At 49.4% G+C, this 23,307-nt stretch overlaps 10 protein-coding genes across 10 annotated transcripts; 5 read left to right on the top strand and 5 right to left on the bottom strand.

Moving 5' to 3' along the window:
• Positions 1-55: 55 nt before the first annotated feature.
• Positions 56-841, top strand: M437DRAFT_62140 (uncharacterized protein; the record flags this gene model as incomplete). The annotated part of the gene is made up of 1 exon (XM_041024030.1): positions 56-841. The coding sequence occupies one exon, from the start codon at positions 56-58 to the stop codon at positions 839-841; it is 786 nt and encodes a 261-aa protein (XP_040884789.1).
• Positions 842-1,392: 551 nt separating this feature from the next.
• On the top strand, positions 1,393-2,331 carry M437DRAFT_62139 (uncharacterized protein; the record flags this gene model as incomplete). The annotated part of the gene is made up of 1 exon (XM_041024029.1): positions 1,393-2,331. One exon carries the CDS (start codon positions 1,393-1,395, stop codon positions 2,329-2,331), a length of 939 nt encoding a protein of 312 aa, XP_040884788.1.
• An 873-nt stretch (positions 2,332-3,204) lies between these two features.
• On the top strand, positions 3,205-4,329 carry M437DRAFT_80401 (uncharacterized protein; the record flags this gene model as incomplete). Its single annotated transcript, XM_041027352.1, has 1 exon — positions 3,205-4,329. One exon carries the CDS (start codon positions 3,205-3,207, stop codon positions 4,327-4,329), a length of 1,125 nt encoding a protein of 374 aa, XP_040884787.1.
• A 338-nt stretch (positions 4,330-4,667) lies between these two features.
• M437DRAFT_71553 (uncharacterized protein) lies at positions 4,668-7,727 on the bottom strand (the record flags this gene model as incomplete). The annotated part of the gene is made up of 4 exons (XM_041025699.1): positions 4,668-4,715; positions 4,746-4,762; positions 4,793-4,854; positions 4,894-7,727. 4 exons carry the CDS (start codon positions 7,725-7,727, stop codon positions 4,668-4,670), a joined length of 2,961 nt encoding a protein of 986 aa, XP_040884786.1.
• Positions 7,728-8,206: 479 nt separating this feature from the next.
• Positions 8,207-11,513, top strand: M437DRAFT_36498 (uncharacterized protein; the record flags this gene model as incomplete). Its single annotated transcript, XM_041019465.1, has 3 exons — positions 8,207-9,842; positions 10,119-10,510; positions 11,406-11,513. 3 exons carry the CDS (start codon positions 8,207-8,209, stop codon positions 11,511-11,513), a joined length of 2,136 nt encoding a protein of 711 aa, XP_040884785.1.
• A 364-nt stretch (positions 11,514-11,877) lies between these two features.
• On the bottom strand, positions 11,878-13,395 carry M437DRAFT_80398 (uncharacterized protein; the record flags this gene model as incomplete). Its single annotated transcript, XM_041027351.1, has 1 exon — positions 11,878-13,395. The coding sequence occupies one exon, from the start codon at positions 13,393-13,395 to the stop codon at positions 11,878-11,880; it is 1,518 nt and encodes a 505-aa protein (XP_040884784.1).
• A 594-nt stretch (positions 13,396-13,989) lies between these two features.
• On the bottom strand, positions 13,990-15,470 carry M437DRAFT_80397 (galactose mutarotase-like protein; the record flags this gene model as incomplete). The annotated part of the gene is made up of 6 exons (XM_041027350.1): positions 13,990-14,237; positions 14,290-14,686; positions 14,737-14,803; positions 14,852-14,980; positions 15,034-15,159; positions 15,208-15,470. 6 exons carry the CDS (start codon positions 15,468-15,470, stop codon positions 13,990-13,992), a joined length of 1,230 nt encoding a protein of 409 aa, XP_040884783.1.
• A 1,185-nt stretch (positions 15,471-16,655) lies between these two features.
• On the bottom strand, positions 16,656-17,120 carry M437DRAFT_37046 (uncharacterized protein; the record flags this gene model as incomplete). The annotated part of the gene is made up of 1 exon (XM_041019560.1): positions 16,656-17,120. One exon carries the CDS (start codon positions 17,118-17,120, stop codon positions 16,656-16,658), a length of 465 nt encoding a protein of 154 aa, XP_040884782.1.
• A 1,773-nt stretch (positions 17,121-18,893) lies between these two features.
• On the top strand, positions 18,894-20,706 carry M437DRAFT_71549 (putative sugar transporter; the record flags this gene model as incomplete). Its single annotated transcript, XM_041025698.1, has 4 exons — positions 18,894-19,210; positions 19,264-19,538; positions 19,588-20,375; positions 20,434-20,706. 4 exons carry the CDS (start codon positions 18,894-18,896, stop codon positions 20,704-20,706), a joined length of 1,653 nt encoding a protein of 550 aa, XP_040884781.1.
• A 353-nt stretch (positions 20,707-21,059) lies between these two features.
• Positions 21,060-22,184, bottom strand: M437DRAFT_80394 (uncharacterized protein; the record flags this gene model as incomplete). Its single annotated transcript, XM_041027349.1, has 1 exon — positions 21,060-22,184. One exon carries the CDS (start codon positions 22,182-22,184, stop codon positions 21,060-21,062), a length of 1,125 nt encoding a protein of 374 aa, XP_040884780.1.
• Between the last annotated feature and the right edge of the window lie 1,123 nt (positions 22,185-23,307).

The following is a 23,307-nucleotide window of genomic DNA, read 5'->3' as shown; positions in this document are numbered from 1 at the left end:
CCTCCTGAATGGCCACTGATGCTTGCGCTATCAGACCAAACCTGCAACCAAAAAGATGGACAGCACAAGTAGGAGACAAGCGCGCCAAGCCCTGGTGAATGAGCTCTGGCAAAGAGATGACCCCCAGGTCATGATCGTGAGATATGATGACGAGCTTGAACGTATTGGAACACGGGCTGAGACTCTCACTTACCACACCAATCCTATTCAAGCCATTGACGCTTTTCTTAGACTCCTAGTACTTGGACCTGCAAGACGATCGCACCACTATGCCTTCTTGTTCAATGGTCAGTACCTCATCAGATGGCTCAACGCCCACTCGAACTCTCATAATCCTCCGTCTCCGAAAGAATTGGTCGACGAGGTCATGTCGGATCTGACTGAAAATCACACAGTCTATCACAAGATCATAAACATCACAATCATCTCATACCTTGAGTATCATACTAGAGGCTGCGGCACACTTGGCCCAAGACTCAATCCGGCTTCTAATCCAGGATTTCCGGAAACAGAAACGTCTGGTACTGACACTGTGGCTGATACAGACGACCTTGTGTTGTACGACCTATATGCACCACCATACTGGATTCATGGAAGAGCGCCGGGTGAGTACTTGCCTCTCGAGACTGAGCCGGACACCCCTCTCGTTGCTGAACCAAGTCCTGCGCCCCTCCCACCAGCTAATGACGCCCCTCCACAGGAGATCCGCGACATGAGCTTGAGTCTTGAAGCTCGTAGAGTCTTCGCTTGTAACTTTCCTGGTTGTTCCTCGCGCTTGACCAGACCCTCTGACCTTCGTCGTCACCAGCAGAATGTGCATCGTGGTCATACCCAACAGTAATTGCTCATTAGCAGTAACTGGTAACAGTAAGTCTTTCCTTAGCATTGGTAGGTCTCCTCTTTTCTTTTTTTTTTTTTTTTTCTTTCTTTCTCACGTTTGGTTCTAGAGTCAATACTCAATACAATCTTTTTTATTCTTTTGACATAACTTCCCTTCCAAAGTTCCCAGTAAAACTACGTGTACATTTGGCGGATGATATAATTCAAGCCCTGAGACAAACGGATGCAACATGTAGCCAGTCTTGTTCCATCACCAGCTACCCATAACTTCATATACTGGACAATGCAAACAGAAAGCCAAGCGGACCCATCGCGGACGGAGAGATAACACTCCTGCCTGAATTGAAGCCAGCTCCTTCTAGCTCTCACATACCTTGAAAGAGGTGTTGATTTCATTGTTTTTAGATCTCACTACCACTCAGTTTTATCTTCTTCAACACATCTCTTTGTCTAGTCAAGCACAGAAGCGACTCGATACTTTGAGCTACCAAACATACAAGTACTCCCTGATGGTATGCTTCTCTCCCTCGTTTTGTCTTTACTCACGACAAAATGGATACCAGTCCGACTCTCGAACAGCTCTGGGCTATTTTGCACCCTGTTGCTCACGGACAGCTCTTTGAGTACAAACAGCTGTGGGATGCTATGCTTGGCCGCTGCGTTACACCATGCCAGGTTTCCTGGCTTAAGGTCGGCACTGGTGAGCATCTCATGACAAAGACCTTCAAGAACGAGTTCATGCTTGTCGCAACTTATCTCCTCGAAGGCAGTCACCACTCCAGCGCTCATGCTGGCCTGATGAAAGACATCTTTTTTGGCTGGTTGAAACGCGGAATTCCTGACCTGTCTGCGCTCAGCGAGGCTGACAAGTACTTGACGTTCCTTCAGACTTACATTCGCATTGAAGCGGTCAATACTCACAACATCCAAGGGGTTGCAGAGGTCGCAAAGGCCCCAGGACTTCCCTTTGATCAGCACGATCGTGAGCTGTTCGCCCATGAGGCTGGAACTTCCAATCGGTACGGCTTCCAGATGGTCCTTGATGACGAGCTGACATCTTCTAGCACTAATGCCAACATCACTAAGCCTTGGGCTGATCCCATCTCAGTCCCTGGTCCGGAGTACCTTGACAACAGTGGTCAATTCTTCCCAGTCAATATCTCTGTCTGTCCAACCTTCTTCTTCGCTGGATACCAGGAGAAATGGATCCGTATGGCCAGAGCATCCGCAGGTGTGCCTTACCTCATGCACATGCATTGTCCGAAAACTGGTGCTCGTCTCAACACGCTCAAGTTCACTTCTGCTTTGGCTTTGATGACGGCCTACCTTGAGTCTTTCTCTAAGCATCCCGATCTCTGGTGGTACTTTGACGAGTTCATGCGTCACTATCTGGACCTAGGCAATGTCAATCCCCAACCAACTCTGGACTACATGAGAAACACTGTCTCGCCTAGCAAGCCCGTTGTGGTCGCTGTCCCGATCTCTAAATAGATGTTCCTTGACTCACATGACAGCCCTTTGATCTTGCTTATGCTCTCGTCAGTGATGTGGTTAGTATTTCCACGTTTGCTGATATAGAGCTTCTACTTTATCAGAGACGATGGTGGACCGCTCTCTTTTCTGAACTCGATCTCATTTCTCCTCCAAGGCGCCAGCTTGGGTTGTCGCTGAGGCGTTACTGAGGCGTTGGCCATTTCGCTTAACGTTCTTGAAAGAAGGTCTGGTTCTTACTTCCAAGCCCTGTACCTTCATCCGAAAGTGGGTTTCCTTCTTGGGACGCCCCTTGCCGATCTTGAAACAGAGTGCTGGTTTCTTGATACTCTTATAGGGCTTTTTAACACAGAAGATCGCAATTGAATAGTTTTATTCCCTATCTGCTGACTCATCTATTTCGATGACTCGATTCTGAACACGATTTGCGGGTTTGCGACTATAAAAATCTTTGAGAGATTTGTGTGAAGTGACACTCCCTTCTGCTTGTCTGATCAACTGGTAAAGCTCATCGTCTCATTGTAAGAAGGTACGCCACGATGTCTCGAGGAACCCCTGAGCTTCGCGATTTCCTTTGTTGCCATGGGTGTCTTGCTCTCCATCGGCCCATAATGAATCTCCTTGAACTGTGTCCATTGTTCGCGTTTCTTTGTCAGCTTCATCCACAAAGAATCCTGATCGAAATTCCATGTGCATTTCATTATTTGCACAATAGACCAACACAATTCCTTTTGTCCATGTACGGATTGCAACTCGACGCATGCTGGCACTTCGATCCGTATATAACTTGCCTTCTGTGTGGCTTCTTGAAAGTCACAACATACTTGAACAACAGACCACTTGAATATTCATACGAGAATACCTTCCATCAAGATGAACGCTCAGACTGAGATCCAAAACCTCGACACCAATCAACAAAACATCAATAGACTGAATCGCAGAATCCAACTCGATCTGCTCAATGAATTCAAAAACTATCAATGGATGGACGACTGGATGCCCGCATCTATTCCAGCGATGCCTACCCCTGAAGATAAAGAGCTCCAGACTGAAATGGGAGAGTGTCTCTCTGGTTTCCCATACGCTCTCATCCTTACCAGCAAGGCTACTGGTAAAAGAGTTTGGTTTTCTGTCTATGATGACGCACAATATCTTGTTCAGAAAGTTCTGACGTTTGCGGCGACTACAGATGCTAAGTTTTGGGGCGTTGTGTTGGACGCTTATCTTGACTGGGTCAGGAATGGTCGTGCTAGTCTCTGGAACCCTGATGTCTTCTTGCAGAAGATTTCTCAGTACACTTACTTCAACTGGTCTGCTGCTCCCTGCTTTGACTTAACAAATGAGACTGACTGGCCACCTGCTGCTCGTGGATGGGCTGATTTGTACTTGCAAGAGATCCTTCGTCCCGATGATGAAGTCTGCTTCAGTGCCTTCCCTGAATTTGCGATCTCTGCCGATGCTGCCGCATCCTTTCTTCGACTCAATGGGGCTTTGATGAGTCCTGAATACCACAATCCCAGAAGTTTAATGAGAGAGATGCGCAAAGGTCGCTTCTTGTCTCTGGGTTTGCCCGCTGTCTCTTTCGCACAGGCTGTGTGTGGTCAAATGATTCCATCCCTCCATCGCGCTCAGGGCATGATCATACCCGACAAAATGGTCTATTGGGCTCAAGACCTCGATGAAAGGGTTTGTAATGAGGTTAGTCAAGGTATCCGCCCCTCTACTGATTCTCTAGCTGCTTCTCTTGCGCTTCGCAGACTGGGTGATCGAGTTATCTGGGTTGAACAGTACAACTTTGGCGTTCGTCATGGACTTGTTCCTCAGCCTGATGTCCCTCTACCTGCTCTTCAACCTACTAACTACCTACCTGGTGCTCTTCAAGCTGCTCAGGAGCGACTTGTTGCTTTCTTTACTCTCATTGCTTCTCGTCATGTCAACTCGGAGGCTTTCCAACACAACAGAGCTATCTCTGCACAAATTGCTGCTATGGGATCCTAACATTAATTGTTCTTGATTGTCTTGGAGGATGGCTGGTTGTCCCTCTGTATTGTTTCGGGTTGTTGGCTTTCGGTGCTTTTAGAAAATAATACAAACTGTATGTTCAAGAAAAAACAAAATCTTTCCATGTGCCAAAATACGTGATCTTATCATCTCGACATGACAAACTATGACTTAAGTACTTGAAACAAATTCAGAGTCAATATTGATCTCATAAACAATAAACAGACAGCAGAAACTCTGCGCCAAATTAGATACGAAAGTGTGATCCACTGGACCGAGCACCATTTGACCAACTCCATAACATCCCAATCGTGACACATGTCATACACCTAGTCTTATATCTCCATTCTCTCAGCACGAGCCAACATCTCAGCAACTCTCTTCTTCTTAGCGTTCATCTCTTCCTTGAACACGATATCAGCAAGTACATCTGCAACCCATGAGGCTTCGATCAAGCCACCCTTGACACCATTGAACACCACTTCGTCGCCATATCTGCCTTTGGAGTCGCGACCGCGATGTCTCAGCGCTTCTGCGTCACCCCAAGAACCAGTATCATACTGCAGGCGATCACGCTCTTCTTGTGGTAGAAGTAGAGACATGAAGGAGTCGACAACGTGAAGATGTGTCTGGGTCCACACGAATCGCTGATCCAGTTCGTTGGTCCTCGATTTGCCAAGTAGGCGTGATAGACCATGTCCTAGAGGCCCGCTACGAGGTACGATACTGCTGCCAGATCGAGAGCGTGTGGAGTTCAGCATACGATGGAGTGTACGAATGTGTGCGTATATGAAAGGATGAGTATCAGGCAAAAGACCATATTTACGGCGCAGGCGTAAGACGTGATCAGGCACGGTAGCAACAGGTGCCGACTCCAGCATGACAGCAGGCTTTCGCTCTGGGGATGCGTAAACCGGAGGCTTAGTCACAGCTTCCCAGAAGGATTCTGTTAGTTTGAGCAATGGTGATTTGGGCTGTGAGTCTCCAGGTGAATCTTTGGTGGGTTTCGTCAATGTTGGGACATTGTCAAACAGAGGTGGATACTGTCGTTTGGGCTCCAAGAGTGTCGAGTTTCCAGTATCATCATTGAAGTTGACCTTGACACGCATTGGCGAATCGAGATTCAGCTCTTCCTGGTAGCTCCTTGACCTAGAAGATATCGTCGAGACATCTTGTTCAGAAGAGTCGCTGATGGTGAGGTCAATTGTGTTGGCGCTTGCCGGTCCCCTCGACCCTCTTGCTTGGCTTCCGGAGGTAAGACTTGAGATAGTGCTTGCAGCTCTACTGGATTTCCCCCTCATCTCTCGTTGTATCTGTTGAGCATCAGAAGCCAGACTGGAGTCTGTCTGTGTTTCCGAGGTATCAATTTTATCCTCTCGCCGTCTTATTTGACTGTCGTTGAAGTTGCTAGAATTGACCAGGCTCCGACGAAGAGGCGAAGGCCCAGCCGATAAATTCTGGTTGGCGCTGCTCTGAGAATTCTGGATGTTTTTCTCTGGGCTGATCTCAAGGAAAGTGTTTCTGAGTGGGCTACTGGGCGCGAAACTGCTCTTCGCTGAGTCTGCGACAGGCTTTCTTGCCTTTCCGTTGTATATAGACGGAAGATTTGACTGGAAAAACATCCCGGTGTCATCACCAGACTCAGACTGACTGAGATCTTCATCTGCTGCAACCTTCGCTGGAGAGTCAAGTTGTTCGCTCGATCTCCCGACAATGACAACACTGCCATCGTCTGATGATGGTGGTGTCATAACGCCACTACTCTTTCTGGAGCCCATGGTAGAGGCACTGACTTTGCGGTTCTGGCGTCCTTGCGGTGCAGGAGGGTCACTATACGCAGAACTTGCCCCTGATGTGCGACGCAGAGTACCAGGTAGCTTGCTTCTCCGAGGTTTCACAACGAGGTTATCCAGAAACAGATCGGGCTGTTCAGGAGAGCCCTGCTCATCGATCAAAGAACGGCTCGCCTCCTCTTGCCAAATGTCTTTATCATCGTCTCCATCTTCTTCTGCTTCTGGCTCGATGATGTTGTCATGAAGCTGCTCAGCCGCGTTATGCTCAGATGCTGGTGAAGAGCGAGGTGGGCTTTGCATGTGGCTAGCTGATGCTCTTTGAACATCGATATAACTCATCTCGGGCTCCTCACCAGCTTGGCTGGTTCTTCGGGACTCCTGAGCGAGTTCAGGATACTCGACGGTGCTTTGAGCTTGGATGCTCGCTGAAGAATGTGAGCGGTCATCTGTGTTAGGGGTGAGCATACGGGCAGGGAGCGAGTCGAAAGTCTCCTGCTGTCGCACTGGGCTATGGAAGGGAGATAGATAGTTGGGCAATGCGTTGGTGTTAGGTGCGAGCCTTGGCACGTTTTGCATAGCTGATGGAGAAGCCAAGCTCTGTCCGGCGCGAAGACTTTGTTGTAGCTGGCGTCTAGTACCAGAGCTGAAGCCGTTGAAGATGGATTCACGAGTGGATGGTAGCTCTCTTGAAACAGATTCGCGAAATGGTCCGTTCAGTGCATCTTGTAAGGCTCTTCCAGACTTGCGTGCACTCTCCCTCAAAGGTGTCGAGATATCAATATCATGGCTTTGCGATGGTTGTGGGGCCTTAGGGTTCTCTGGAGTCGAATCTTCGGGCACAGGTGTCGCTCTGTTGGCAATGAAGGCTGGAGGAGACGAAGGCATGTATGAACGATTGACGGAAGCCTCGCCTTCGGTAGATTGAAGTGCCTGCGAAGGCGAAGAGTGACCGGCGACTCGGCTCGGCAAAGAGTCGACAGATATCATACTGAACTCTTCGCTCTCAAGCATTGTTGCATCGCCAGGAGCACAAGCGCCGAGCGCGGCATCTGCCTCGTCGTCTTGTTCAAATTGCGGCCCATCTGTGACTTCAGGTTCTACGCGATGCTTTGCAGATCTGATACTGCTACCAAATTGATTCCTGGAAGAACCAAGACGCGCGCTCACGGGGGTCCTGCGAGACACAAGAGGCCGCACTGGCTCGGGCGACAAGGAGTCAATAGCTGCGGGATGATGGCCAGATTGCGGACGGTCTTCGGGTCCGTGAAAGTCGATTTCTGATAAAGAATAATCGGTTGAAGCGTGGTCACCAAGCTGAGAGACGGGACAAAGATCCGGGACTTGAGTGTTCTCGGTATCGTTTAACGAGATGAGTTGTGTTCTTGTGGTTGATTTTGCTGTCGGAGGCATTTGTTCAGCTTGGACGGTGACTTTGAACTGCCAGTTGTTTCCTTGGACGTCTTTTGGTTCCAGAAGCATAGATTTGACAGCAGGCGAGGTGTGGTAGTTGGTAGATTTGGAAGCCAAAGGTTCTCGATCGTGATATTGCAGAGGGGAAGTCACGCTTGTTGTCGCGGATTCCAGTGGGAAACGGGACCTCATACTGGTTGGCTGACCACACTAGGTAGTGATGCAGATGTGTATGAATCCAAACAAAAAGTGATGGTCCTTGCGTAGCGAGTAAACAATCAAATCGCACCCAGTCCGATAAAGTGATGTAACGCGACTCCAACCAGATGGGAAATGGACGGAGAACAAGAAGATTAACCTAGACCAGATCCTCTCGGTGTATAAATGCAACTCACAAGCACTCAAGTCTCGCGAGATCACCAACCTTCAAACATGCAATAAAACAAAGCGAGACCAAGGTTGGAGGAACAGCGTAAAGAGGTCATGTGACAACGCGGAGCGGGCCGCAGCTGCCATGGCAACGCCTTGAGGCAGACGCTGCTTTGGGTAATTCAGTTTGCGACAGAAACACTCGACCACGAGAAAAATGACAGGCCGAGTGGCCATGGATGTGAGATAGAACATAGGATTGGTTGCGCTCAAGATCGGCTGAGCAATCAGTATGGGTATTCATGGGTAAGCACCATGTCGCTTCTCAGCCTGGCGCTTCAGCTCACAGCCTCTGCAGCATTTATAAAGAAATCGGCCCCGGTCAACGCATTGCCGTGAGCAAACTCGCCGCCGAACACTACATTCAGCACTCGCGTCCATTCCGTCTCGCCATCGACATCAGCATCTGGCTGTTTCAGATCCAATCCGGCAAAGGTGGCACCAATCCTGCTCTGAGAACTTTCTACTATCGCCTCTTGCGCCTGCTGTCCCTCAACATCCACCCGCTGTTCGTCTTCGATGGTCCTAACAAGCCCACCTGGAAACGAAACAAGAAGGTCGGAGGTCCGAACGTCAGAGTGTCTAGCGTACCCGAGTTTTTGGCTAAGCAACTTCTCAAACACTTTGGTTTTCCTCTCCATTATGCCCCTGGTGAAGCCGAGGCAGAATGTGCTCTTCTACAGCGAGAGGGCATCGTCGATGCCGTTCTCAGTGAAGATGTCGATACTTTGATGTTCGGCAGTGGAATGACCTTGCGAAGCTGGACCCCAGAACAAAAGAGTAGTAAAACACCCACCCACGTCAACGTATACCGAGCCGATGCCACAAAGGAATCCAGTGGTCTGGATCGTAATGGCATGATTCTTGTTGCCATGATGAGCGGAGGTGACTACATTACCGAAGGTATTCCTGGATGTGGTCCCAAGTTAGCTTGTGAGGCAGCAAGAGCTGGATTTGGAAATGAGCTGTGCAACCTCGACAGAAAAGATACTGATGGACTCAACGCCTGGAGAGACAAGCTGCGTCATGAGATCCGCACCAACGAAAGCAAGCATTTTCGTCAGAAGCGCCCTGGTCTGACCATCCCAGACACGTTTCCTGATCAGAAGGTTCTTAGCTACTATACCCATCCATGCATCTCGACACCAGATAAAATCGCCAAACTCAAGGATACCCTCAAGTGGGACATGCCACTAGACTATCCAAGTCTTCGAGACTTTGCAGGAGATGCCTTCGACTGGCGTTGTATTGGTGGCGCAAAAAAGTTTATCCGCAACCTCGCCCCTGCTGTGCTTGTCCGAGAGCTCAGAATGCGAGGTGAGGCTGCAGATAGTAATGGAATTGGTCTGTCGGCACAGAAGGCCAGAGAAGCGACTCTAATCAATGCCATTCACGGCAAACGCTTACATCCAACGACCGACAACATTCCCGAGCTGAGAATCAGCTTCAAGCCCATTGAGCTGATCGACATCGATCTCAGCATCGAAGACCCTGATGAAGAAATTCCCGAAGATGAGGATCAATCTGATTCGGAGCCATCGCCAACTGAGGATGGTGAATGTCCTGGTTCACCAAAAAAGAAGCGAGGTCCATCAACATACGACCCGACTGTGCACGACAAAGTATGGCTTCTCGACACATTCGTACGCCTTGGTGCACCGCTCAAGGTCCAAGATTGGGAGGCTGGTGCTGGCGCACCCAAATCGAGACCTCCCCCACGACCTCGTAAAGCTAACTCCAACGATACAATAGCAAGTCGCAAACCCGTGGCAACAACGAAGACTGGCGGTATGCAAAGAGGTGCCTTGGATCAATTCACCAAGGCCACCAAGCCTGGTGTTGATCGTACAGTACAGTCCAAGTCTAGATCTTCAGAATGTGATGAGCTGGATCTGGCCAGCGTCAACGCTCTTGCGAAAGACAGTCAGAAGGAGCCTGTTGCAAAGGCAGCAGCACCAAAAAGTAGCTCTTTCAGAGCTAGGGCAGCTGTCGCTGAGCTCGATCTGAGCGGTGGCACGGCGAGTGGAACACCTTCAATACTTGAGATGGACCTCAGTCTCGAGACTATAGTTCCTCAGAAACGATCTTCCAAGCGCCCTTCGCCTGAGCCACGATCTCCACCTAGGAGAGCTAGGCCGAGGATGGTCTCGCCAGCTCGGAAAACATCTCAACCTCCAGAAATAGTCGACCTTCTTTCGTCATCCCCTGCAAAACCAGCTTCACCCAAAGCAGCACCAACGCGATCTTTTGACATGAAAGACCATTTCAAGCAGTTCAGCCAACCTGCAGTAGTTTCTGCCCAAGTTGACCACGACATCGCCGCGCCTTTGCCTGATACAGTGACGAGAAGGCGAAAACGGTCACCTCTGAAACGTCATCAGACAGCACCAACTACAGGTGGCGACGACATGGGGTCGCCTTCGTTACGACCCTCCACTCCTCGAGGTTTCGATATTGAGGCTATTGACTTGGCTTCTCCAGAGTCATTGCCAAGTCTACCTAGGTTCGGCGCGAATCAGCGAGTCTCTGATCAGATGCGAGAAGCAGTCGTGCTTTCAAGCATGCCCACGCCAAGTGTCAGATCAAGTGTACGCCCAAGCCCTTTCCCAAATCCGACCATTCCAGATCTGGCCGAAGAAAAAATGGGGATGTTGGACCTCCCGTCTTCTATGCCTACTCCACCTCATGAACCGGGCTTGACAGAGGAAGTTCCAGTTTTCGATCGGCCAGTAATTTCAGCGTCTGCTCTGCTTCCAATCAACAAGCAGTTACGCGACAGGAAAGTCGAGGCTACAGCCACGAAGGTTACAGCCGCCACAACAGTTTCTTCTTCGGTCTCTGCATCAACTTCAACAAGAGATGTTGGTTCCAGAAATGCTAGGCCAGTGCAATTGACCTCCGCTGCAGAGAGCCAGCAGACCCTCGAAACACCGGCGAAGAGAGTCAAGAAACGCTTCGTCCAACCTCGAGATAGCTTACCTGGTAACTGGAAAGAAGTGATTCTAGAAGTCGATTTGACCGAACCGACACCCAAAGATCGACGAATGTATAGAAAGAGTGGTGTTGAGGAGTTGGACTTGACAGGAGATTGAAGTCCCCAATAAGTATATTCTAGCATTTGGCATTGTTGGCGTTCGGGATATACCCATTTTTTCTTTCCCCTTTCTTAGCATAACAGACTAGCATTAACGAGCTTTTGCATGAGAACAAAGCATATCATCACCTCGACTTCTGAGCCCTGTGTCCCAGAACAATCGTGCCTTTTTAGGAGCTACATTTTGCTCTTAGCTGAAGTCGGAGTACTGTGAAAGGCATGGATTTTAGTACAGCAGAAGGATGTAAGAAATATGGATGACGGGACCATCATCAACGAAGCAATACTGAAACGTGATGTTCTGCACGTAAAGTTTCGATCTCAGACCTATCAAAAAATGAAGGAAGGCGACGACGACTCGAGTGTCGAGAGATCTATCGCCTGGCAGGCACAGAAGACATCCGAAAATGGCAACCTCCAAGACGTACGCCGATCTGGGTTGTCACTGTCACTAGTTTGGGTTGCTCCTTTGAGCCATGCATGACTTGCAAGTATCTGTTAGATGCAAAGCCTCAAGAGATGGAATTACACCTGCTGAACAACAACAGTGATTGTGGAGAGAGATATAGAACAAGAGCATGCAAGGATACTCCAAGATGATCGATCTGTTAACAAAAAAATGAGCTTTCCGTTCGTTTTTGTTTTGTTTTTGGCAATGATCTGAATAATGGATTCTTGTTCCATTGACTAACCTGAGAGCAATATCGATACTCTGAATATGAAAGAGTGAGAGCGATCGTAAGAAAAACGAGAAGGAAGGAAAGCAAACAATCACAGCATGAAGGGAAAGAGCAACCACACACCGGACTTCTTGCCTTTTCACGCCCAACAAGGAGGCTTGGTACCAGCCACAGTGACCTCCAAAGCCGCGACTCCCAATCCAAACTCTCCGATCCACTTGTCCGCAAAACTGACATCCCTTCCCACACCAAATGCCAAAGGCATTCTTCCTCTGCCGGTAAACTTCAAGACTGTGGTGATGGTTTGCTGTTTGCTTGCCGCACCTCCTACAGGCAAGAGGCTGGGACTGTCTACCACAGAAGAAGTTTCGCCGATTGCTTGAGTAGGGATGGCGAGGAGGAGATATGACTGTCTGGGTGGTTTGGAAGCAGAACGCAGGACCCTTGTGCTTGTGGAGGGAGGCTGAATAGGCGTGGTATCGCTGAGACAAAGGATCAACCAATCTGTGTAGGGCACTTCTTCACTGCTGACTCCATCACCGTTGAAAAGTGGTGGCAGTATCATTCTAATCATTTTGATGTCGGTGCCTGTCTCTACTCCCTCGGTCTTGTAGTGTGCTGCTTTGGTAGGGTTCTTTCTGTTTCCTGTAGAAGCTAGAGTTGGCTTTGGAGCAGGGAGATGGAAAGTCAGGCTCTGGATGGGCGTCTCTTCGATCAGCGTTGCTGGATTGGCGAGATGGTAGGACAAAAGCATAGGAAGTGAAGGTCTCCAGTAGTGGGTTTCCTCGCTGTCGTCAAGTTGGAAAGGAGCCATATTCAACAAGAACACAGGCGTAGGAGACAAGACTTTGTGACTGAGGGAAAGACTTGTCCATGGGTCGTAGGCGTGCGAGCGGGGGATGGTGACTTGAGGTTGACGAACCAAGTCAATGTTGTTGAAACCATGAGCCAGAACTGCTTCGATGGGCGGCATAAAGCGACGACGAGGAGGTGATGGCGATTCTGACTTTTCCTTGTATTCGGATGTCTTTGGGTGTTTGTGCTCCTTTTGCACATCAGCCATAGCAGTGTCGCTGGTTAGAGGCCTGGAGATGCGAAGCTTGTGCTGGAAAGCTGGCTGGATGGCCAGGTTGGGCACCGCACCACTCAGTGGGTTGTCTTTGGGGGCCGATGGAAGCTTGATCTTAGATAGCTTACGCTTGAGCATGTTGTCCATCACGCTGTTGCTCGTGATTGAAGGTCTGATGCCAGAGAGTTGTAGAGGTAGGTTCATGTCTCTGGGATTGAGAGGAATAGAAGTGCCTGGCGCGCGTAAAGACAGATTCTGGGCAAGGGTCTTGTTGTGCAGCGAACGCTCGAGTTGATTTGATGGAGCCGCTCTTCTCTTGCCAGACTGGTGAAGCGTTTGGATCCTACCGTCTCTGTACGGGAGCGTACCAGTGTTGAGCTGTACACTGAGACGGTTCGAATCTGGACGGTGAAGCTCCTCAGGAAAAGGCATGTGCCAAGGTAGTACGATGAGCTGTCCATAGCCATCAAAAGCTTGTGCTTCGATGCCCATCAATATGTGGAGTCGTTCTCCTGCAGCAATAGTGCCCGGGAAGGCGCCCTGGTAAGCTGCTCTTAGCTGCCATGCTTCTCTCTCGCTAGTCTTCATCTTGGTCGCAGTCTATGACCAAGTGCCAGAGACTGATGACCAGGTTCTGAGGCTGGGCGAATGGTCTAGTATGCTAGACGAGAGCAATTTCTCTGTAGAGGAGGGCTATAATGCCACGATCTAAGCTCTTTGTAAGTCCTTCTGTAGTTGCTTTGGATGGCTGCTCAGGGCTAACCTTCTCTGCTGGAAGAATCTGACTTTTCTAGATTAGCTTTCGAAGACCGATGGTGTCTGGACGCCGCTAGAAGAGATATGCGCCGAGAAGTAGTTGCCGAGGGACACAAAGGAAAAATGGTTATTGGTTGTGGAAAGATAGTGACGAGAGTTTATGGGTGGGCAAAAGAGTGCGCAGCGTTCAACGCAGCAAATAGATCAGCTGTCGAGTTGCGTCTGTGAAAATATGATGAACCAACTCAGTCGTCGCCGTCACTTACAACTCGAGTCATGTATACAGATATGGCGCCCAATCAGCGGAGGTTTGATCAGTTGGCACGTGGTCTGATTACCAGTGTCACGTACTGAAAAGGTCTAACATCTTTCAACAAGTGTTCATTAGTTGATCTGCTAGTCATTACACTAACATCTCTCGTCCTTCTAGTAGCTGGATGTGCTGTTAGAACCAGACGCAACTTCTTTGTTGACCGAGAAGTTGTATGTTGCCTGAAGAACGTAAGGGTCGCTGCCAGGACCAAAGATGTTCCTGTTCTCTCTCTGCCACTCAGGTTGGTTGATGGCATCGATCCAGTCTTCAACCTCCATCACCATGCATCCGTACTTCTGGACAACACGCGGTTGGTTGGTCTGGTTGAAGAAACCTTGGGTCTCCTTAATAGTGGTAGTTCCTGTTCATGAAGTTTAGAAGTGGTTCAGCTTTAAATAGAGAAGAAGACTCACCATTCTGCGAAGGACATGTGTAAATCTGGAAGGCCTGCTGATCAGTGAAGATGTCGATCTGGATACCAGAGAAAGGACTAGACACAGTAGCGACAGGTCCAGATTCACGCCAATCGTAGGGTCCATTTTGATCTCTGTTGACGAGCCAGCAAGTATCGTAACCAACGCATCCACTGCCACAACCACCGACAAGATCGGGAGAAGTCAGGTTGGCACCAAGCTTCTTGGGCGAAGACCAGAAATCGAACACGTCGCCTTGCTTGTTGGGCAAGATGGTACCGTTAGGAATGAGAATGCCGTCGACTGCGACACGCTGGCCAGAGTAAGGCAAGTGCACGGTGTAGTTGTTGACAGTGGGATCGTTAGGGTTTTGGAAACCGTCAAGATTCCAGTAAACCTGAGCTGAATTCAGCATACATGTCAGATGATCTCAATCGGTTGTCTTACGTGGGAGCTCAGCATGATGGGTGTCTTCTTGGTAGTTGCTACCGCAACCATCTTCAAGTGCCATTGGCTGTATGTTGTTAGCATAATCTCTGAGACGCCTCACGCTTCTTCTTACTAAGGAGTCAAAGTGTATGTAACGTAGCTGATGACCTCGCCAGGGAAGCCATTAGCACCATCGGGGTCAACGATTGAGAAGGTGATAGAGTCGGTAGTGTGAGCAGTCACAGTCCAGTTACGCCAGTCCCTGAGTGTTATGTCAACTTTGATTGCAACTCGGTAGGGAATAGTATCACAAACCAGCCGTCGGGTCCACCGTGTAGAGTATCGAGACCCCCGTTCTCATTTGGGGTTACGTGGTAGGTGGTGCCATCAATCTCAAAAGAAGAGTTCTTGATGCGGTTGGCGTAACGTCCAGGGACACCACTATGAACCTGTCAGCTATTGAATTGACCTTGTATACAGAATACTCACCCGAAATGGGGGTGCAGCTTGTCTTCGGTGTAGTAGGTAGCATTATCCCAACCAAGAACAATATCACGCTCGATGCCGTGAGCGTCCCGGATGAAGAGATTTGAGATGGCTGCGCCGTAAGGAACGAAGTTGGCGCGAATGCCCTCAGACGAGATTTCGTACTTGCCATTGGGCAGTACTGAAGAACCGTTGCCTGCAATGCTAGCAGCAAAAGCTGTGGCAGGAAGAAGGGCTGCCAAAGCAGCGAGCTTGCCTGAGAACATGACTTGACTTGTTCGAATGTCGATCTGACCCGACAAGAGACTGCAGAAGAGAGTGATGAACAAGTTGAACAACACAGACCTGCAGGGAGGCCAAGCGCAGGTATTATAACATTGAAGCTCTGCCGGACCCCGCTCTGGGAAAATTGATTAGAAGGAAGGATCGCCAGGTCCAGCAAAGCACATGCAACATGGTATCGGATGACGTTGCGGGGATCCTACAGTGGCAGGTGCATTGGCCTTCCTTCCTTCTCATGCAACCCAGTGTAATTGCATGGCTTGCGTGGCAGGACCAAGGGTGGTAGACAGCTGCATTCTTGAAGCTTGACTGTTGCTGTAGAAAGACAGATTAGATTCATCTGTATTCTAAACAGACGCGATCTTCATCCGTAGGCGTTGAAGAGCAGGAGATTAAGATGAGAAAGGAATGGGGTCCCCGCGTGGAGATTTTGCCAAGTTTTCTGGAGGGCAGGCAAGGCACCTTCATCAGCCGACAGACCGAGCGATCGACGTGCTACAACATTGTTATTAGCCGATCACGTCTGGTCACGAGCACGGCACGACTGCTGGTGGCTGACACCTTCGTATATGAAGAGGCAGGACCAGGATTGTCTGACATTGTGACCAGCCGGGCCTGGTACGAATGGCGTCGATGCCGCTCCCTTTCAGCCATCTCCAGGCTTCACTTTCGTCAATTCAACCATGACAATAAACCGACCCCAGTCGGAGGAGGGCTTTATTCAACCTTACTTGGAAAGCAACAGCATCACGAGTGGAAATGAGTGTCGTAGGACAAGTGTGAGAGAACAACGGCCACGACGACCCAGCGACGCCGACCGGTTTTGTTTGCTGCTGCAGCTAAAGCTATGGGCGTATCACATTCGACTTTCCGAAAGACATCCACCCCTTCTCGATACTGTTTGCTCCATGCAAATTCTCTTTGTCGACTGGTACGCAACTCCGGATTGAACTCGGCAATGCATGTGTTGTCTGTCGTCGACGAACACTATCGATGTTTGATGTCAGTACAAGACAGGCTGTCTTATTGTGCCAAGAAGGGAACATACCTTTGATTATTTGATCTGCCCTAGCTTCAGTCGGAACAATTTCTGCTGAGATTGGAGCTGTCTACGTTCAGACGAGGTCATCGAACATACGGCAACAAACATCACTCACAGTCTTGTTGATTCAGGCCTTAGCGGGACCCCAAACATCATCGACAGCCCACTGGAAGTCCTCGATGCTCAACTGGATGACAAAGCCTTGGACCTTCAGCTCTTCGAACATGCATTCGTCCCATCTAGCGCATCTGGGACTCTCTGGCTTACGCACATAGCCCGACTTGAGAAGCTTTCTGAGGTCTCCTAGAGTCTTGATGGGGTTGTAGGCGGAAGGTTGGGCGAGATGTTCGTTGGTGGTAAGCAGGCGATCGATGCCAGCCTCGTGTCTCTCAGCTTCGGTCATGTGCTCGCCAGCCTTGATGAAGCGGCCAACGTCCTCGGGCATCTTGAGTTCGACAATGGTGTGGTCAGGGAGCTTGAGTTCGTCGCAGTAACGGATGGTGAGAGACAAATGGAGACGAGGGTTCTGGTGCTCTACGATCTTGTAGAGGGCCTTGAGCTTCTTCGCCAACATCTTCTTGTGGACCTCCATGGCTGATGACGTCGTCGAGATGATGTCGTGCGATGCGTAAATGATGTCGCCGCCGAGAAACAAAGATGGATGAACGCGTCGGAACTTCGAGTGACGACTAGACGCGCCTTTACCAGCTTGACAATTTCACACGGTAAGTCTCACTTTTCCTCCCAAGACGCGTCACTCCGCCTCTGTCAACCACATCACTGCATGTCTGGACAAGGCAAAGCTAAACCTTGCTTGATCAAATCAACCAGACTCCTAGCAGAGCGGCATACAAGCTAGTAGAACAGTGTACAGGCTCCTAGACCTGGCCAATGCCAGTGGTCTTTCTCATCAAGGCTAAGATGGGCACTGCATAACCAGGAAGCATTTGACCAAAAATACCGGAGAATGCTGCTTCCAACTGTTTGGCCCCCCCCGATCTCAAATTCTCTTGTATCTCCCAGCACGGTTGCCTGGTACACGTAACATAATCAAGGGATTGACATATCTGACAGTGGTATAACCACAAGAGTGCAATTTCCCAACGACTCTGAGGTTATTCGCTATAGCGCGAAATGGCAGCACAAACATAATACTACTAGCACGGATGCCCTGTAGATTGGCTCTAAATTCTCTCTAAGCATGCTGCTCAGGTCAAAGAGCACCTAGTATTCTGACAGCATCATTGATTTCACAAGCTCTCTTAGAAGCATAGCGTACTGTGTTTGTGTGCTCCAAGGTCTAGAAACCTGCCTTCAGGGTTTCTTAACAAGGTATGCCGAAAAGCCTGCATTGTAAAGTAACACCAGCAGCATCAAATTTAGCTCATCCGCCGACACCTCTAACGTAGTTTTAGAGCCCAATGATTTTCTCTTAGAAAGTCTGATCCAAGAGAAAAGCCCATCTCAGATGACGTGGCGAAGAAGGAAGATAGTCCTTTATGAATTAGACCCCTGTCTCTGTCTACAAGGGAAATCACTGTCTAGGGCTACTAACTCACAAAAAAATCACTCCGGTAAGGATGACATAGGTGAAGTGCTTGGGTGCAGCACCGAATGCGGCTTTTGTGCAGCAATCTCGGGAGCGAATTCGCTCACGTGTACTCTGCTTTGGTTTTCTATATCCAGAGTCGTCCCATTGCTCGTACGCTCTGGAGACCTTGACTCTGGAGCACTACTAAGCATTAAGGAATTTCACTGCGTGCACGTTTTGAGAGGATTGAGTCGGTGCAGAGATTCTCCAGATCTCGCGGCTATACCTGGATAATCATCGAGATGCAGCATGATTGACCACGTGAAGACACGAGAGCCAAATTTCACCACCAATAAATTGGCCGGTCAGGCGGTTTCTAGGCTTGCTAACAACGATCCATGCATAGGCGAGCGCTGCAAGTGAGCAAGGACGATCATGCCAACCCCAAACCATCAACCACGCCATTGCAACAAACGCGGGGTTGTTGATCTGGGGCAGGATGGCTGATTGGTGGAATCAACTACCATTCGTTGATCCTCCACTATTCATCGTATCCTTAGCAAATCATTTCTCTGGACGCACCGGATAATCTGCAGCATCCTTCACGACTACACGCTAGTAGTCCTTCGCCTTGTCATGCGTCCCCCGTTTCGACATAACAGTCAATCCTGTCTAGGGTTTCGCTCTGGGGTAACAGGTACTGCACCTGTACATCTTCGAAGTACCATGACGATAAATGTATGCTGGTGCCCTATGGCTTCTTTGGAGGATCACTCCTCAACTTTGCCTTTTCTTCGTCCGTGGAGTTCATGTGGATAAGGTGCCTGGACCAACATGGCATCTCACACAGCAGATGAGTCGCTCAAGCATGGCGCCCAGCAGATCGAAGAGGTGTTTGGTGCCCATGCCATTGTTGATGCTAAGCATGCTTCTGATGCTGAGCACAACACACCGCTTATGCAAGTCATCAAGAAGAACTGGAAAGCAATTGCCTGGTCAATGGTCATGTCGATGACTGTTGTCATGGAAGGCTACGACACTATCCTCATGTCGAGTTTCTTCGCCTATCCATCTTTTGCCAAGAAGTTTGGTGCATACAACGCGGCTACTGACGACTACCAACTTTCTGGTCCGTGGCAGACCGCTCTTAAGTAAGCCAGATCAGGTTCCGCGAATCACCGAGCAAATACTCACTTTTGAGCAGTAACGCTAGTAACGTCGGTATTGTTCCTGGTATCTTCCTGAACGGATGGCTCGCCGCCAAGTATGGTTACCGCAAAGTGATCATCGTTGCTCTCTTCTTCCTAAACGCCTTCATCTTCATTACCTTCTTCGCACCTAACAAGCCAGTCCTCGTTGTTGGTCAGATTCTGTGCGGTTTCAGTTGGGGTGTCTTTGCGACAATTGGACCGGCTTATGCTTCTGAGATTGTCCCTTTGCAACTCAGAGGATATTTGACATCATATGTCAACCTGTGCTGTAAGCAGTCTGCTTCTACCCCTGATATGCAGCTACTGATATATCGCAGGGGCCATTGGCCAATTCATCGCTGCCGGTGTCCTCAAGGGTCTTGTCGCAAGAACCGACCAATGGTCCTACCGCATCCCATTTGCCGTCCAATGGGCATGGCCCGTACCTCTCATGATTGCCTGTTTCTTTGCTCCCGAATCGCCCTGGTACATGGTCCGCAACAATAGACTCGACGAAGCCCAACACATCCTCAAGCGCATCTCAACAAACACCCACGAAGACGAAATCAAAGGAACATTAGCAATGATGGTCCACACCGTCGAGATCGAGACCCAACTCGACAACGAAGCGTCACAAACATCTTACCTTCAATGTTTCAAAGGCACCGATCGCCGTCGAACGGAGATTTGCTGTATGACTTTTATGGGACAGCTGTTTTCTGGCTCTTGCTTTGCTTACACGCCAACCTACTTTTTCCAACAAGCAGGTATCAAAGACACTGTGTCTTACAGCATTGGTCTCGGCGGCACAGCAGTCGCCTTCTGCGGCACAATCGCCTCTTGGTTCATACTCGCCCACGTGGGCAGAAGAAAAATTTACACCACTGGCATGGGAGTTTTGTGCGCTTTGCTCCTAGTCATCGGCATCGTGTCCTCAGCAAGCAAATCCGACGATGTGAAATGGGTTGCAGGTGCTCTGACGGTGGTGTGGCTATTCACTTACTCGCTTTCCGTGGGTCCGGTAGCGTATACTATCGTCAGTGAAACTTCTGCTATCCGCGTACGTGCCAAAACAGTTTGTTTGGCGAGGAACTCGTATGCGTTGATGAATATCGTGTGTTCGACTGTAAGTTTTCCTACCCCTTTTTCTGCCTTTTATCTCTCCACTGACGTCTTCTCAAAAGCTCGAGTCCTACTTCATGAACCCCACAGAGTGGAACCTCAAAGGCAAAACCGCATTCTTCTGGTTCGCAACTTCCTTTTGCACTTTTGTATGGGCATACTTCCGACTTCCCGAGGCCAAAGACCGCACATACGAGGAAATGGACTTGTTGTTCACGAAAGGTGTTTCTGCGAGGCAGTTTGCCGAGTACAAGATTGATGCTTATGCGGGTGCTGCTTTGGATAGCAAGACGGAGATTCTTTACGAGGAAAAGGTTGTTGGTGCTACCAAGTAATTGTGAGGGCTTGACGTTGGAGTAGTTGAGATGCACAAATAACATTTCTAATGCGGTCATGAAATTGAGTTTGTTTCGCTACGATAGAAATGTTGAATTTCTGTAAACTTGTCATATTTATCAAATGATGCAGCGTGATGGCTGTGATAAAGATCAAGGATGTGTAAAGCTGCAAGGGGACAATCTCGCATACTGGCTATCATCGATCTTCTATAAGCAAGATAGGGAACGTAGGGAGCAAGAACAAGTCATAAAAGGATAATTGACTGAGAATATAAACACAAACGCCGTTTACAATTTGAGGAATGAGGGACTATGTCGTGGAGATGTATCGAATAAGGTAGCTCTGACTCTTACATGCCGTCCATACTGACAACAACGTTGTCCTTGTACAGGCCAAGAGCGAACATCTGGGCACCAATGGCAATGCCAGCACAGACAGAGAAGAAAAGCTCGATGGCGGCCTCCTTGACAAAGAACTTGACCAAACGAATTCTGCTGGCCATGTCGAATGAGCGCCAAGCCTCAATGAAGAGGCTCTTACGGCCAGCACGGCTGTCCAGGGCGATCATATTGGTAGCACCGTTGAAAGTACGGTCGAAGGGAACAATAGTCTTGCTGTCCTCAGGCAGGAAGCTGGCCTCGATACGGGTACGGGTCACGGTAGCAGGGAGCAGGATGAGGACATTGAGCAAGATGAAGGCGGAAAGAGAGGTGGCAGCTCTGACGAACAACTGCTCGTTTGCCCTGTCGCTGGTGATCTCAGGACCAACGAAAAGGAACATGGCAACGGGCAGGCCATAGGTGGCAAGCTCAGCAATGGAGTGAACCAATGTAGGCAAAGCCAAAGCACGGAACATGGTTCTGTCAGTCTGGGCAAGACGCTGAGACCAGGTCAAGGAAGAAGGCTCAGAGATGACAGTGTGAGTCCAGACCATGTGGATGCGGGCCAATAGAACATTGGCGGCAATGTTGGCGAGGATGCGACCAACAACAGGGAGACCTGTGAAGGCGGCAACAAACATGGCAATGAAGCTAACAGTCAAAGAGTGAACGAGGTTGTAGATGATGGCAGCGCCAGCTCCTCTCCAGCGAGCTCTGAAGCCCCCGATCGAGGTCAGGTGCTTGAGAGTTTTGCGAATGCTGGAAGTCAGAGGAATCTCATTGATGACCATGACTTCTTCGTCGATAAGGCGGGCCTTGTCCAGAGGAGCATCGGGATCCTCCTTCTCATCGACGGCGAGAATGCGAGTTTCGACGACGGTAGTTTGGCGGTCCTCGATCATGGCCAGGCTAGCGACAACACCTCCGAGGGTGTATCTGATCGAAGCCAGGAGAAAGGCGAAGACAACGCCAGTGAAGATGAGAGGAGCCATCTCGAGAGGGCTAGCATCGGTTGTGATTGTTTGGCGAGACTCGGTGGTGCTCATGGCTTCGTAGCCACGGCGGGCGAGATGGTGGAGCACTTCTCGGTGCATCGTGGCAATGGTAGGGGTTTCCTCGACGACTTGTATATACGGTATTCGATGATAGATGCGAGGTGTTCGGCGTGATAAGTTATCGAGGGACGAAGAGCGGAGGTCGAGGGAAGAGATAGGAATGGCAACGGAAATAAGGCGTTCGTTGGTTCAGGCAACCGCGTTGCTGCCATCATTCGTGGCGCAGGCGGCTGCCGGGGTTCCGGGCTGAGCCTCTCTATTCTTATCTCAATGCTTGGCGCTCTGCCTCCTTTCTCCACATCTTCTTTGTTGCCAACGACACACTCATGCTTCTCATCAATACATGACACGACAATGCGACTCGTTTCGCAAATACTGCCCGCTCACAAGATAACGATAGTTGAACAAAGGGCGAAAGCGATGAACACGCCTATGAATACAGCGGTGTTGATGCTGTATCGTATCGCCATTATGAGCAGTGTTTGTGCAATCACTTGATACATTGTCTGGACGAAATAGTCGAATCCTGGCCAGACGCTTTGCAAGTTCTTGTATCCATGTTGAATCTATTCGGCTCCATAGTCGACGATTTCGCCTCTGTTATGAGTTGACATCGGTGAGATAGCTTGGTAGATCGATCCGATGATCAAGGCAATGAGGTAAAGGGTGAGCAAGCGGAATGCGACTCCGAAGAACGTATACGCCATGTTGCCTTCGGATCTTGAGAAGGTATGTATGAGGGACTTTGAACTAAAGAGACATGACGCCTGTATATATTATCGATTTTTGCCAGACCAATATTCCTCTTCTTCAAGCCAAAAGCTGCCACTACAATCGGGAGCTTCTTTATGTTCTCGACATCCGACTCGACTTGCTGCTTGTACCGTCACCGGAGCATCGTCCTTTGTCTCAAAGTACAACATATAATTAATGAACTACCTGACAGCGTTGCAGCTTGCATCATAGCAGGAAAACTCCCAAGTCACGGCAGAACTTTTCGTATCACCATTGTCGGACCACTCCGATGGATCCTTGGATATCTCGAAAAGTGTCAATGCAAGAGCATCTACTCCTGACTTCACACTCCATCAAAAGCAGAATCTCTTACAAGCAAAATTGTCTTTCGAGTTATCGCAGAAACAATTGTAAGCTCAAATAAGAC

This window comes from Aureobasidium melanogenum, assembly GCF_000721775.1.
Source record: "Aureobasidium melanogenum CBS 110374 unplaced genomic scaffold scaffold_1, whole genome shotgun sequence".
In the NCBI taxonomy this organism is placed as follows: Eukaryota; Fungi; Ascomycota; class Dothideomycetes; order Dothideales; family Saccotheciaceae; genus Aureobasidium; species Aureobasidium melanogenum.
The sequence above is the reverse complement of the archived record's forward strand: the minus strand, read 5'-3'. Positions and strand labels throughout refer to the sequence as shown.